The sequence below is a fragment of the Hyperolius riggenbachi genome, unplaced genomic scaffold (genome assembly GCF_040937935.1).
Source record: "Hyperolius riggenbachi isolate aHypRig1 unplaced genomic scaffold, aHypRig1.pri scaffold_204, whole genome shotgun sequence".
In the NCBI taxonomy this organism is placed as follows: domain Eukaryota; kingdom Metazoa; phylum Chordata; class Amphibia; order Anura; family Hyperoliidae; genus Hyperolius; species Hyperolius riggenbachi.
The window spans coordinates 196,823-209,251 of record NW_027152415.1 but is presented as its reverse complement, the minus strand read 5'-3'; the positions used below and the strand labels follow the sequence as shown (position 1 = coordinate 209,251).

The window sequence follows — 12,429 nt, the reverse complement described above, 5'->3', positions numbered from 1 at the left end:
CACAATGCACAGCAGCAGGTACTCACTGAGCTCCTTTGTCTTAGCCATGACTGTCCACAAACCAACTGCAGAGAGCTGCTGTTTTTCACCTGTTGAACAGCTGTTCCCAATTAATCAGGGTAATTAGGATGCTTTAGAACAGCTTGGACTATTTGGAATGGTGTAGAACTTTGGATTTTCCCAAAGTTTGTGAAGGGTATGAATAATTTTGGACTGGACACTTTTTGCTCAAATTTAAATAAAAGCTGAGAAATGGTTTTTTTCCATAAATTCCTCTTGTACATCATATTATTATCTTTTGGGAGACAACTATGTCATTTCCCATCAAAAAATAAATTGCTGGTTGAATAAAAGTAACTTTAAGTTACAATTTGCCAGGGGTATGAATAATTATGGGCAGCACTGTAGGTGTTGCCCTAAATCTTACACACACACACACACACACACACACACAACACACATATCCCTTTGTCTGATTATTTGAAAAACAAAGCAGTTCGAGAGCCCCAATAGTGCAGTATGTCAGTAGGCAGGTGGGGAGAATAGACCCGACCCCAGTCGGGGTAAAAATGTCGCTCTCCGTAGAAGTAGAAGAAAGGAGGTAACATCGCTTCACCAGGGGTGGACACTCAGAATAAACAACTGTTTGGACTTACCTCCCACAAGTAGTAACACAATCACGTATTCACTGAAAAATATCTTTATTTAAGTAGACTCAAGTATCTTTACTCAAGTAGACTCCAGGATGATAGCACCGCATTTCACAGGTTATATCCCGCTTCATCAGGCAATGCATGGAGGCACTCATACCTGGTCTGGATCTTTACAAGCTCCATGTTTTGCCTGATGAATAAAGATATTTTTCAGTGAATAACTGATTGTGTATCTACTTGGGGGAGGTAAGTCCACCGCTTCCTCCCCTTTTTTAAACGGTTCTTAACTATTTTATCCTTATCTGGCGCCTCTGTTTTGAACAACAAGTCCGTATGGAATTGCACACCACCGTGGAGGTGCTGGATCATAGTACAATGCAGAAGAATCCAGGTGATCCGCACACTCAGTTGAACCAAGTTCAATGTTTTATTCAAGTTAAGTGACACAGTTCCATTCCATATACCAACGATTAGTTTCGGGGCCCCGTGGGATCCCCTTCGTCAAGGTAACCATTCTGTGTTTGTTACCTTGACAAAGGGCACCCCTTGGGGCCCAAAACGAATCGTTAGTATATGGAATGGAACTGTGTCACTTAACTTGAATAAAACATTGAACTTGGTTCAACTGAGTGTGCGGATCACCTGGATTCTTCTGTTTTGAACAATTGTTTATACTTTGTCTGATTATGCAATCGACAACATATCACGCTAGGTTGGAAAGTAGCAACTGCATTTGCAATAACAATGAACAATCTTCTGCCTAGGCTGTACACTGGAGCAGATCTTGTTGGATGAAGATGGATACTCAGTGAGTGCACCTCTTAAAGGTAATAAGTAAAGCAATGATGCAAAATGGCCACTATCCTCTCTTTTATGTCCCCTTATTTTCTTAAACTCATGTGAACAAGAGAGTCTGTAAATATCAACTTCCTTGCCTGACATAACAGCTAATGTTATTTGGATTCATTTAGTGTCAGTATCTTCCATGGCGCTGTACTATAGAGAAAACAAATAATAATCAGTTAGAAAACAATGGTTAGCAAGTTAGCTAATACATTGTACATAGAGGTGAAAAAAATGGAACTACACTACTCAGAAGTACTGTATTTTTTTGGACTATAAAAGACGCATCGGACCATAAGACGCACCAATGTTTAGAGGGCAAGAACCAAGGGAAAAGAAAATAAATCTAAACCTGGTGTGTTCATGGTGCAGGGGCATCTTGTGGACCTTCTCCCTCTAAGTCTTCTCTATCTAAGCTACACTGACCCCTGCTACCAGCTACACCACACTATTCCTTCTGACCCTTCCTGGTTTACTGGCACCCTTACTGCTATCCCCTCTGTATATACCCCCGTTACACTCTATGTCCTCTGTATATACCCCCACTGTATCCCCTCTGCACAGCACTCACAAGCAGACATCTTAAAGCACTATTTTTCAGTAGAAGTCACATACAACACTCCAGGCAGTAGCCAATCACAGAGGGTGCTTCTGAAGTTCCCCCACATCATTCAGCTTTGTATCCCCCTCTTCTGCTTTTAAAAGGTTCCCCAATGTAACCCCAGCAGATTTCACTAGTGAGGACTACTGCAGTATAATGTAAAGACAGGTTCAAACTTCAAATTTACAGTTTGTTACCGAAAACAATGTGTAATGTATATTTCTGGTGACTGTTTTGGAGTGATTGCTGTGCAGTCACACTGCATCAGTCACAGCACAGCAGCTACTACTTTGTAGAAGAGGAGAGGGAGCACATGGATATCATTATGCTGTGTGTACTTACGGTAGTAGCAGCCAACCATAGCCAGGCATCCCTCACACACAGAAGCTCCCGCAGTCTCCAGCGTAGTGTCCTGCAGCCTACTATCTTCCCTGCTGCTGTTATATTCCCCATCGGAATCTCCAACAGCACCCACACTGCCCAGAGAGGCCCTCCATGCTGCTTCCAGCTGCATGACCGATGCACGTGCACCGCCAGGTTACGCAGTTAAGGTGGCTAAGATGGACAACAGAGGTCAGCAAATCAACAGAGAGGAAGGATGCCAGATGTAGATCATGGCTGGAGACAGCACAGTCGCAGTGCCTGCACTGAGCAGGGAGGCCCCCTGTGCTTCTTCCAGCTGCGTTACCCTGGCGCACGTGCATGGCCAGGTCATGCAGTTAATGGGGCTCGGACGGAGGATTGATGTTGGCAAATCGCCGGAGATGGAGGCCTGGGGCAGATCCTTCCTAAGAAGCATTTGAGCATTTTCATTGGTCAGTGTAGAGGACCAATTAAAATCCTCCTCAGGAAGAATTTACAGTGAATAAAACTCTGGACCAATGGGAAGCTCTGGGGTGAAGCTCAAAGATGCTTTGCCCGGGGCTCTGTAGTCTCTGAGACCCTTCAGAGTTCTGGCGCTGTCACTCCTCATTGAAAGCTCTGACCCAGCTGAGTCACAGCTAAGGCATATGTGCTGTCCTGTCCACACACCTCCTTGATTGCTTCATAGCCAGGGGGATTCTGCACGTGTGAGGTTACAATTTCTTTGCGAAAAGTGCATACGAATAATGTTCCCGGCTATGGAGCGTGATCAAGGATGCCCACGGTCGGGACAGCGCATGCACAGACCCACCTGACTGGAGCTTTCAATGAGGGGTAACAGTGGCACAACAGAGGGGACCCAGAAGACACTGAAGGGCCTTAAAGACTGCAGGGGACTGGAAGAAGCCCACCCAGATAAGTAAATATCAATTTTTTTTGTACTGGTTCAGGTGTGCTTTAAAACTCCAAAAGACTGTGATAAAGAAACCTGTACCTCCTGAAGATTCAAAAGCAAATTACAAGAAAAATAAACAAATTGGTGTCTGCAGGCAAGTGTACTGAGGAGAACAACATTGCTCAACATAGGAGGGCTAACTCTGCAGTCTGCCTACATCTCTTTTCAATGAAGGCCATATGAAGGATGAAATTTGAGTGATGAACCTCAGGATCCAGGAGATAAAAAAGAAACCGAGAACACCAGGAGCACCAAATACTGTAGTATTTTCAGGCAATGGGATAACAAATGCTACTTAACAAACTCGGTTGCTGATAGGCAAACACAGTGTCAGGCAAACGGACAATACCATCTCCACGTGGATAGGAAATCTTCTCCAAGATGGATTGGGTTGCACTCCAAAAAAACACAGACTAGATAAATACCATGGGGACACCCCATAGGGGAAGAACTGTACACAAATTGAGAGGAGGCACCTCAAAGGTTGAATGTAATCAATTCTGAGTGGATAATCATAATACAACTCTTACCTCACAGGCTCACACTATTGGTACAGAAATGAATTGTTATTTTGATTGACACCAGAAAGAATGATGCGTTTTGCGAGACATGCCTGCTTCTTCAGGTCTATAGTACAGTGTCTTAATGCACTTGGACTGCCTCCAATCCGTCCATGCAGCTGCATTAAAGTACTTTTTAAAAAGCAAACCTCCCCATAATGTAGGTTTGTTATAGTCTGTGACACTAGGGGTGTGGGAGAAGCACCATAGCCAACAGAAGCTGCAGTTGGCTTAATAAGATGGAGGATCCTGAATGTGCTGTGTGCCAGAGGATCAGCACCTCGTAGGTAAGTAATGGTTCTCCACCAACCCCCGCACTCCCAGCGGCCCACACTATTATGAACCTCCCTTTTGTAGAGGTTTGTTTTTCAAAAAGTACAAAAATGCTGCTCATTGCACTGTAAGACACGGTGCTATACACCTGAAGAAGTGGGCAGGTAGAGCAAAACGCATAATCCGTTCTGGTGTCAATCAAACAAAATTAATTCCTTTAACTTCAGTCTGAGGTAAAACTGTTTTATTATCCCCTCAGAATTGCAAACAGTTTGGGCTGCCTCATCCCAATTTGTGTCTCTTTCCAAGGTAAATATGTGCGGATTTTGAGAATAGGTACTGGTTGGTTCACAGAAGGAACAAAATGCATCAACTAAGTTAAATTGGAACAACAATTTCTAAATAGGACAGTAGACTATGATATTGTGTCATAAGCATACAATGCTGGTTTGTCTGCTTTTGTTTAGACATGTTGGTCCAATTCACTTTTTTTCTCCTTGAGTTTCTCCTAGGAGACACTTTTTCATCTTCCATTTAGAATAACTTTTCAGCACTTTACAAAGCAAAAAGCACAGGGACATCAGGAGCCCAATCTGGTGGAGTACGTTCCTAGTTGTATATGACAGGTAGAAGATTAGAAAGTATTCTACTCACTCACAAGTGGGGGTTGCTACTCACTTATATTAGCATTTGGGGAAGTACTGTTCCCACTTGGCCATGTATCTCTGGAAACCAGGTGGTTGCAGCTCCCCCCGAAAAAAAAAAAAAGGAACCTTATGGGTATAGCAGGGTTTCTCGGATGCACCCAATTCCAAAAATCAAGTGGTTTCGAGCAGGGCTCCACCGACTTCTGGATTGCCATGATAGAGATTACAGATATGGAGTTCCGAATTTGAATACAGTTTAGAGTTGGAATTACACACTGCATCCGTAAACAGGAGTTGGAATCCGTGATTACGTTAATGATTAATAGAAAAGCATGCTAGAAACACCAAATTTGCTGGCTATGTTAAGTAGAACAGTGGGAACAAGATTTGCCCAGTAGAAGCCGAAGTGTTGCGGCGAATCGCGAAGGCCTATCCAGGGAACACCACGCTTCCTCTCCCTTCCATCACTATTGGTGAGCTCTCTCTTGCACTGTCATTTTCTTTACTATCACTACGTTGTTGGATGATTGGCTTTATCTGCAGCCTCTTGTTCTTATAGTCACCTTCATATTTGTGCATTTCACTCTTGTTTGTTACTATCTTTACCCCTGTATGTCTCTATGCATGCATGCCAACACATACATGTAAGGGGGCATCCTCTGCCTTTTTATTTGGTAAGCACGGTCACCTTGCTCTCCTCTGCAATCATTTATGTATTCATATGGATTCTTATTATAGTGGGTTGAGGTAGTGTGTGGGTTACCTTTATATTTGTTCATATTTATTTATATGGTGTTTACCCTGGATAATTTATTTTAATTGTTTTTATTGGTTGTTACCTTATGATACAATAAAGCTTATTTCTACATTGAGTATACATTATGTGTTGCGGTCATCTTTGGGATTTTCTTTGTTGTGTGCTTTTTGTATAGGTTCTGATCGCTTTCTGCACACATCTGTTGAATAATATGGCATTGCAATAAGCTGATTATTTTAGTACCGGTGCTAGCCCAATCTGTTTAGTAACAGTGGGAACAAGAGGACTTTTTTTTTTTTCAAAAAGACCTTATAGTTTTTGAGAAAATTGATTTTAAAGTTACAATAGGAAAAAGGTATACATTTAAATGCCGAAAATTATGGATAATGTAGCAAGCTAATGGTAGTGTAAATTTACGTATATCAAAAGAAAGAGCAGTGAATTTCATGATGGCGTTTCCAGGGAAACTGTACACAAGTGGCAAGTGACAACGCTTTGGCCAGGGATAGCTATACAGCCATAATATGGCGGTATAAAGATCCCTGGCAACTTTACCTATTTTTTTAAACATTTTTTTTTCAGAGTGTGGGAAATTTAAAACAAATGACATTGGGTCCCTCCTCCCAAGCTTCTTTAACCCTTTGTTTCCCATGCAGGCTGGGATAGCCAGAATGCGGAGCCCCAGCCAAGTGGGACTTTGCACCCTGAGCTATACCAGCCCACATGGTCCACAGTATGGGGGGGGGTGGGGGGCTCCAGAGGAGAGGGGTGGCCAAGCCTTCCCCTCTCCCCTGGAGCCCTTGTCCAATCCATGGACAAGGGGATCTTCCCCACCTCTGGTGACCCAGGAGAAGGTGACTGCTGCTGACACCCTGGGGGAGCTCATGATGGCACCTGGGAGCCCCCTTTAAGAAGGGGACCCCCAGATGCCCGCCCCCCTCCCAGGAGAAATGGGTATAGGGGTACATAGTACCCCTTACCCATTTCCAGAAAGGGTTAAGTGATAACAACAAACAATCACAACAACGATATTAAAAAAAAACACAACTGTATTATTCTAAATTAAGCAGAAATACTTACCTGTACCTTTAAAAAAATTCCCACGCCAATATCCTCTCATCTTGCAATCTTCTGTAACATGTTGATTGAAGATCTCTGCACACTCGCCACCAGAAACCACTGCTGGCCACACAGCTGTAGCTATACTCTGTATAGCTTGAGCTAAAGCATCTTGGAATTTTGGCTCCAAGGCTCCCCATTGGTCTATTAACAGAATACAGTGAAAAGTGAAGGGAATTTGAGGGTGTAGTGAGATAGTATATTCATGTTAATCCATAAAATAGTAAGTCTAAGCACTAGCGTCGTGAGGGGGGTGCGGGGGGTGCGACCCGCACCAGGTGGGGTGACCCCAGCCGCCCTAGAGGGGGTGCGCTGTATGGAGGGGAGAGCCGCAGCCATGGGGAGGGCAGCCCGACCTCTCCCTCCCTTCCTCCCCCAGGGCTGCCCTCCGTGCTCCCCCCTCCAGACTTCATAGAGCAATGCGCAGGGGAGCCTGTACTAAACGACTCACCTCCCTGCGTTCCCATCGCCGCTGGTCTTCTCCTCTCCGCATACGCTGTTACACACAGCACTGCTTCCGGCTAAACAGGAAGCAGTGTGTGTAACAGCGTATGCGGAGAGGAGAAGACCAGCGGCGATGGGAACGCAGGGAGGTGAGTCGTTTAGTACACCGGCTCCCCTGCGCATTGCTCTATGAAGTATGGAGGGGGGAGCACGGAGGGCAGCCCTGGGAGAGGGAGGGAGAGGTCGGGCTGCCCTCCTCGCAGCTGTGGCTCTCCCCTCCATTGGGGGGGGGGCACCTACCTAATACTGGGGGAGCAGCTACCTATCTAACCTATACTGGGGGGCAGCTACCTATCTAACCTATACTGGGGGGCAGCTACCTATCTAACCTATACTAGGGGAACCTACCTAATGTAACCTATACTGGGGGGCAGCTACCTATCTAACTTATAATGAGGGCAGCTACCTATCTAACTTATAATGGGGGGCACCTACCTAATCTAACCTATACTGGGCAGCAGCTACCTATCTAACCTATAGTGGGGGGCACCTACCTAATCTAACCTATACTGGGGGGCACCTACCTAATCGAACCTACTGGGGGGCACCTACCTAATCTAACCTATACTGGGGGGCAGCTACCTATCTAACCTACACTGGAGGCACCTACCTATCTAACCTGTATTGGGGGCACCTACCTACCTACCTACCTAGCTAGCCTATACTGGTGGCAACTATACTGGCTACCTATATTGGAGGCACCTACCTAACTAACCTATGCTGGGGGCGACTATTCTGTTTATATATACTATTCTATTTGGGGGGGGGGGGGGTGTTGGTGAATTATCCGCACCGGGTGTCAAACACCCTAGCTACGCCACTGAGTCTATGGGTAAATAAAACATGGGGAACTTTTGTGACAATAATCTACACAAATTGCAGTGTACATGTATCTATATATATCCTGAGGAATATACATTATATGTAGCCATTGCCACATAGTTACTACATGATAACAGAGTAACAGATATACTGTGGATATAGAGTAAGTGAATGGGATTACTAATAATGAAATAATATCTCAGTAGTAAAGCAGTCTTGCCAAAAATTTCAGATATTGGGCTGCTCTCCAATAGACCAAGAGAAACAATAATTCTCAGGGGATCGCAACATAAATCAAAGTCACTTTACTTCTATAGTCCAAAATAGCAAAAATATAGCTGTGTTCCTTCACTTCTCATCTTCCACAATGACGATAGGGAGAGAAACCCTGAGGAATAGATTCAAAGTATGCACATAGTGCTAAATATTGTTTAGGATAAAACACAATTTCCACCAAGTGCTGCACTCCAGTGGGCAGGGCCGGAGCTCCCATAGAGGCAAAGGGGGCATTTGCCCTAGGGCCCTCGACCTCTGCAGAGGCCCCACGCCGCCAGCCCTGCTAAATGCTGCCTGCTCCCCCGCTCACTCTGCTCCCCGGGGCCCTTGCTAACAAACTGCAGCAGCAATTACTCACCTCCTCCAGCAGATGGCATAGTCTGGGCACTCTTGCCATGTTGTCCTCCACCTCCTCTATGACCCGGCACATGTTTACAAATAACGCGTGCTGGGTCACAACTTGGGATGTGCCACCACTAGCAGGGGAACCAAGGACTATACGCCAGCACCTCCCTCGTAAGTGCACTCACCAGCCGACCACTTGACAGAATCTCCTTTTCTTCACAGTTTATTTACTGACAAAAAGTATGCTAAAAACGAATTAAAAATCCGCACATAGTGCTCAATACTGCGGCTTGTCTCCAGCACTTGTGCTACTTCTGGGAGGCGTCATCGTACCTCAGCATACCTCCAAGCTTGGAGGTACACTTATGCCACCCAGAAGTACCACAACGTGCCGCCCTGTATCCGTGGCCGGGGAGCCGGACTCTGTGAACAGTTGATAGTGTTTGGATTAAAAGCAACTGTTCTACACACTGGGAGGACTCCAGAGAGGTTTATTATACGCCAATATACAATCGGCCAGTCAGTTAATGTATTCACGAGGGGGGCATGCTTCCCTGCATGATGTTAGTACATCCCGCTGGAGTGCTGTATCTGATGTAGTGGTTGTCTATTTTTAAACAGTAGTAAAGTAGGGAAGTGACAAAAAGGTAAATAGTGACCATAATAACTATTTAAGGCCTCAGTCATATTCTGGCATTTTTTGCCTGCGATTCTCGCTTTGGTGATTGCATGAGTAATGGTATTACTCACACTGCAGCGATTTGAAAAATATAGATAAAAAAATAAACATGATATGGTCATACCTCAGGCTTTTCACAAAAACGCACCACCCACCCAAGCGCAGGGAGGGGCTAAAAAAAAGCGAACAAAAACGCAAAACGATTGTGTTTGTGGTTTCTTTTTTAGGTGTTAATGAGGCCTCAGAGAAGGGATAGTAAGTATAGATAACAGAACGAGCATAAGCAGGATTACAAATTAATTAAGAACTACAGTTCAAATACAATTTAAGTGACCAGGGTACAGCTCCCAACACAGTGTCGCATAGGTCAATCGATAAGACAGGACTGAAGATTAATAAATAGAGATGGCTCGAACTTCCGATTTTTGGTTCACGAATCTCGAACGCAAACTTGCGCAAAAGTTCGCGAACCGGCAAACTTTGTGAACTGCAACAGACTTCAATGGGCAAGCAAACTTTCAAAACTACAAACACTGTTTCTGGCCACAAAAGTGACGGAAAAGATGTTTCAAGGTGTCTAACACCTGGAGGGGGACATGGCGGAGTGGGATACATGCCAAAAGTCCCGGGGAAAAATCCGGATTTGATGCACAGCAGGGTTATAATCCCTAAAGGGCAGAAATCACATTGCATTCCTAAATTGGATGCCTAAAGTGCTTGAAAACATCTTGTGTGTGTATACATGGATCAGGTAGTGTAAGTAGTGTACTGCTTCACACTGACAGACCAAACTCACTGTGTAACGCACCGCAAACAGATGGCCCTGCTGGTGCGCATGCTGGCTAGAGTGCAGGTGATGGCGGCTTTCCAGCCCATATGGTTGGGCTGAGGTAGCTCAATGACAGAACAACAATTACTGTCCAGCTGATCGAAATTGGTCTGTCCACAATGAAGCAACAACCTTATTTTCTCGGGTGTGGCCCCCAACACACTCGTATAGGTCATTGCCTCATTGTGATACACAAGCCCCTTTACCGCGGCAATGTAATGATCACGAAGGGGAATTGACACATTTACATGCCTTTTTGTTTTGTTGTTGCAGCAGCAGTGCAGCCAGAAAAATTAGGCAGGCATGTACACGCACCAGAAAAATTATTATAGCGGCCGCTGCTAGCAGCGGCCTTAAAGGGGAACTGAAGTAAGAGGTATGCAGAGGCTGCCATATTTATTTCCTTTTAATCAATACCAGGCCCTTTCTAAGAGGACGCTTGAGGCAGGGCAAGCCAGAAGTTGGATGGCAAATTGTGACAGCTCTGGCCACTGCTCAGAGTGTCTATATCTGCACTTAAAGAAACACTGAAGCGAAAAAAAAAATATGACATAGTGAATTGGTTGTGTACTATGAATAATTACTAGAAGATTAGCAGCAAAGAAAATATTCTCATACTTTTATTTTCAGGTATATAGTGTTTTTTCTAACATTGCATTATTCTATAATATGTGCAGATTACACAACACTCAGCATTCAAAATGAGTCTTTCAGAGCAGTCTGTGAAGTAATGAACTCTCCTCTGCCAGAGGAAAAGTAAACAGTACAATAACACTTGAGATAATAAAAGTCAGATAACAGCCCTCTCCACGACTAAGTTAGTCGGAGAGCTTAATGGCTTGTTTGCATAGAGAGAACAACTGGAGTTTCTCAACTCTTCCTGTACTGGAAACAATTAGACTGATGTATCTGATCTTAATGTTTTATTTCTTAGCTGTACTACACATACAAATCATAATATCATAATTTTTTTTCGCTTCTGTGTCTCTTTAAGGCCAGGCAGTCGGCTACCTGCCGGTCGAGGCGTTGGGGGAGGGCGGATCCGGAAGGGCTAAGGCGAAGCGTTGGACTAAAGATGTCAGCATGTCTGACATCACCATGAGATTGCTAGAGCGTCCTGTCCTTGCCTGCGTGGACATGGGGGGAGGAGGAAGATTACTGACAGTGGCACCTTTATTCCGTTGTCCTGTGACATCACCCTTAAATGCACTGTAAAGCATACTTGCCAGCTTGTTGTGCAAGTGCTGCATCCTTTCTTCCTTCTGGTAATTTGGTAACATCTCCGCCACTTTGTGCTTATACTGAGGGTCTAGTAGCGTTGCCACCCAGTACAGGTCATTCACGTTGAGTTTTTTTTTTATACGGGGGTCCCTCAAAAGGCTGGACAGCATGAAAGACCCCATCTGCACAAAGTCAGATGCCGACCTACAAGCCATCTCGTCTTGCTAATCCTCCGTGATCTCAGGTTAGTTCTCCTCCTCCCCCCAGCCACAAACAATACCATGGGAAAGGTGAGCAGCCCAAGCCCCCTGCGATGCCTGCTGCAGTTGTTTTTCCGCCTCCTCCAAAGCCACCTGAATCCTCTTCCCCAGATGACTCCTCCATCCTCCTCTGTGATGCCGTAGGTGTTGATGATGCCGCAGGTGATGTTTCAAACAACTCTCCCTCCTCTTCCTGTTCACACTCCTCTACAGCTTGATCCACCACTCTATGCATGGCACGCTCTAGGAAGAAAGAATATGGGATCAAGTCGCTGATGGCGCCTTCACTGCGACTCACCAGGTTTTTCACCTCCTCAAACGGACGCATGAGCCTGCAGGCATTATGCATGAGTGTCCAGTACTTCGGCAGGAAAATGCCCAGCTCCCCAGAGCATGACCTTTCACTGTAGCTGTACAGATACTCATTGATGGCTTTCTCCTGTTGTAGCAGGCGGTCAAACATGAGGAGCGTTGAATTCCAGCAAGTCAGGCTATCGCAAATCCAGCGTCTCACTGGCAAGTTGTTTCTCAGCTGAATATCGGCCACGCATGCCATGGCCATGTAGGAACACCTGAAATTCCCACACACCTTCCTGGACTGCTTCAGGACCTCCTGTAAGCCTGGGTACTTACACACAAATCTTTGGATTATAAGATTGAGCACATGTGCCATGCAGGGTACATGTGTCAACTTTTCCAAACTCAAAGCCGACAAGAGATTG

General features: G+C 45.1%; 1 protein-coding gene across 1 annotated transcript in view; it reads left to right on the top strand.

The window, feature by feature from the left end:
• The window catches only part of LOC137543807 (NACHT, LRR and PYD domains-containing protein 3-like), a 71,932-nt gene that overhangs the window by 15,022 nt on the left and 44,481 nt on the right, over nt 1-12,429 (top strand). Inside the window, exon 2 of the mRNA XM_068264888.1 lies at nt 1,418-1,480. Coding sequence (XP_068120989.1) covers nt 1,418-1,480 — 63 coding nt within the window. The remainder of the gene's footprint in view (nt 1-1,417; nt 1,481-12,429) is intronic.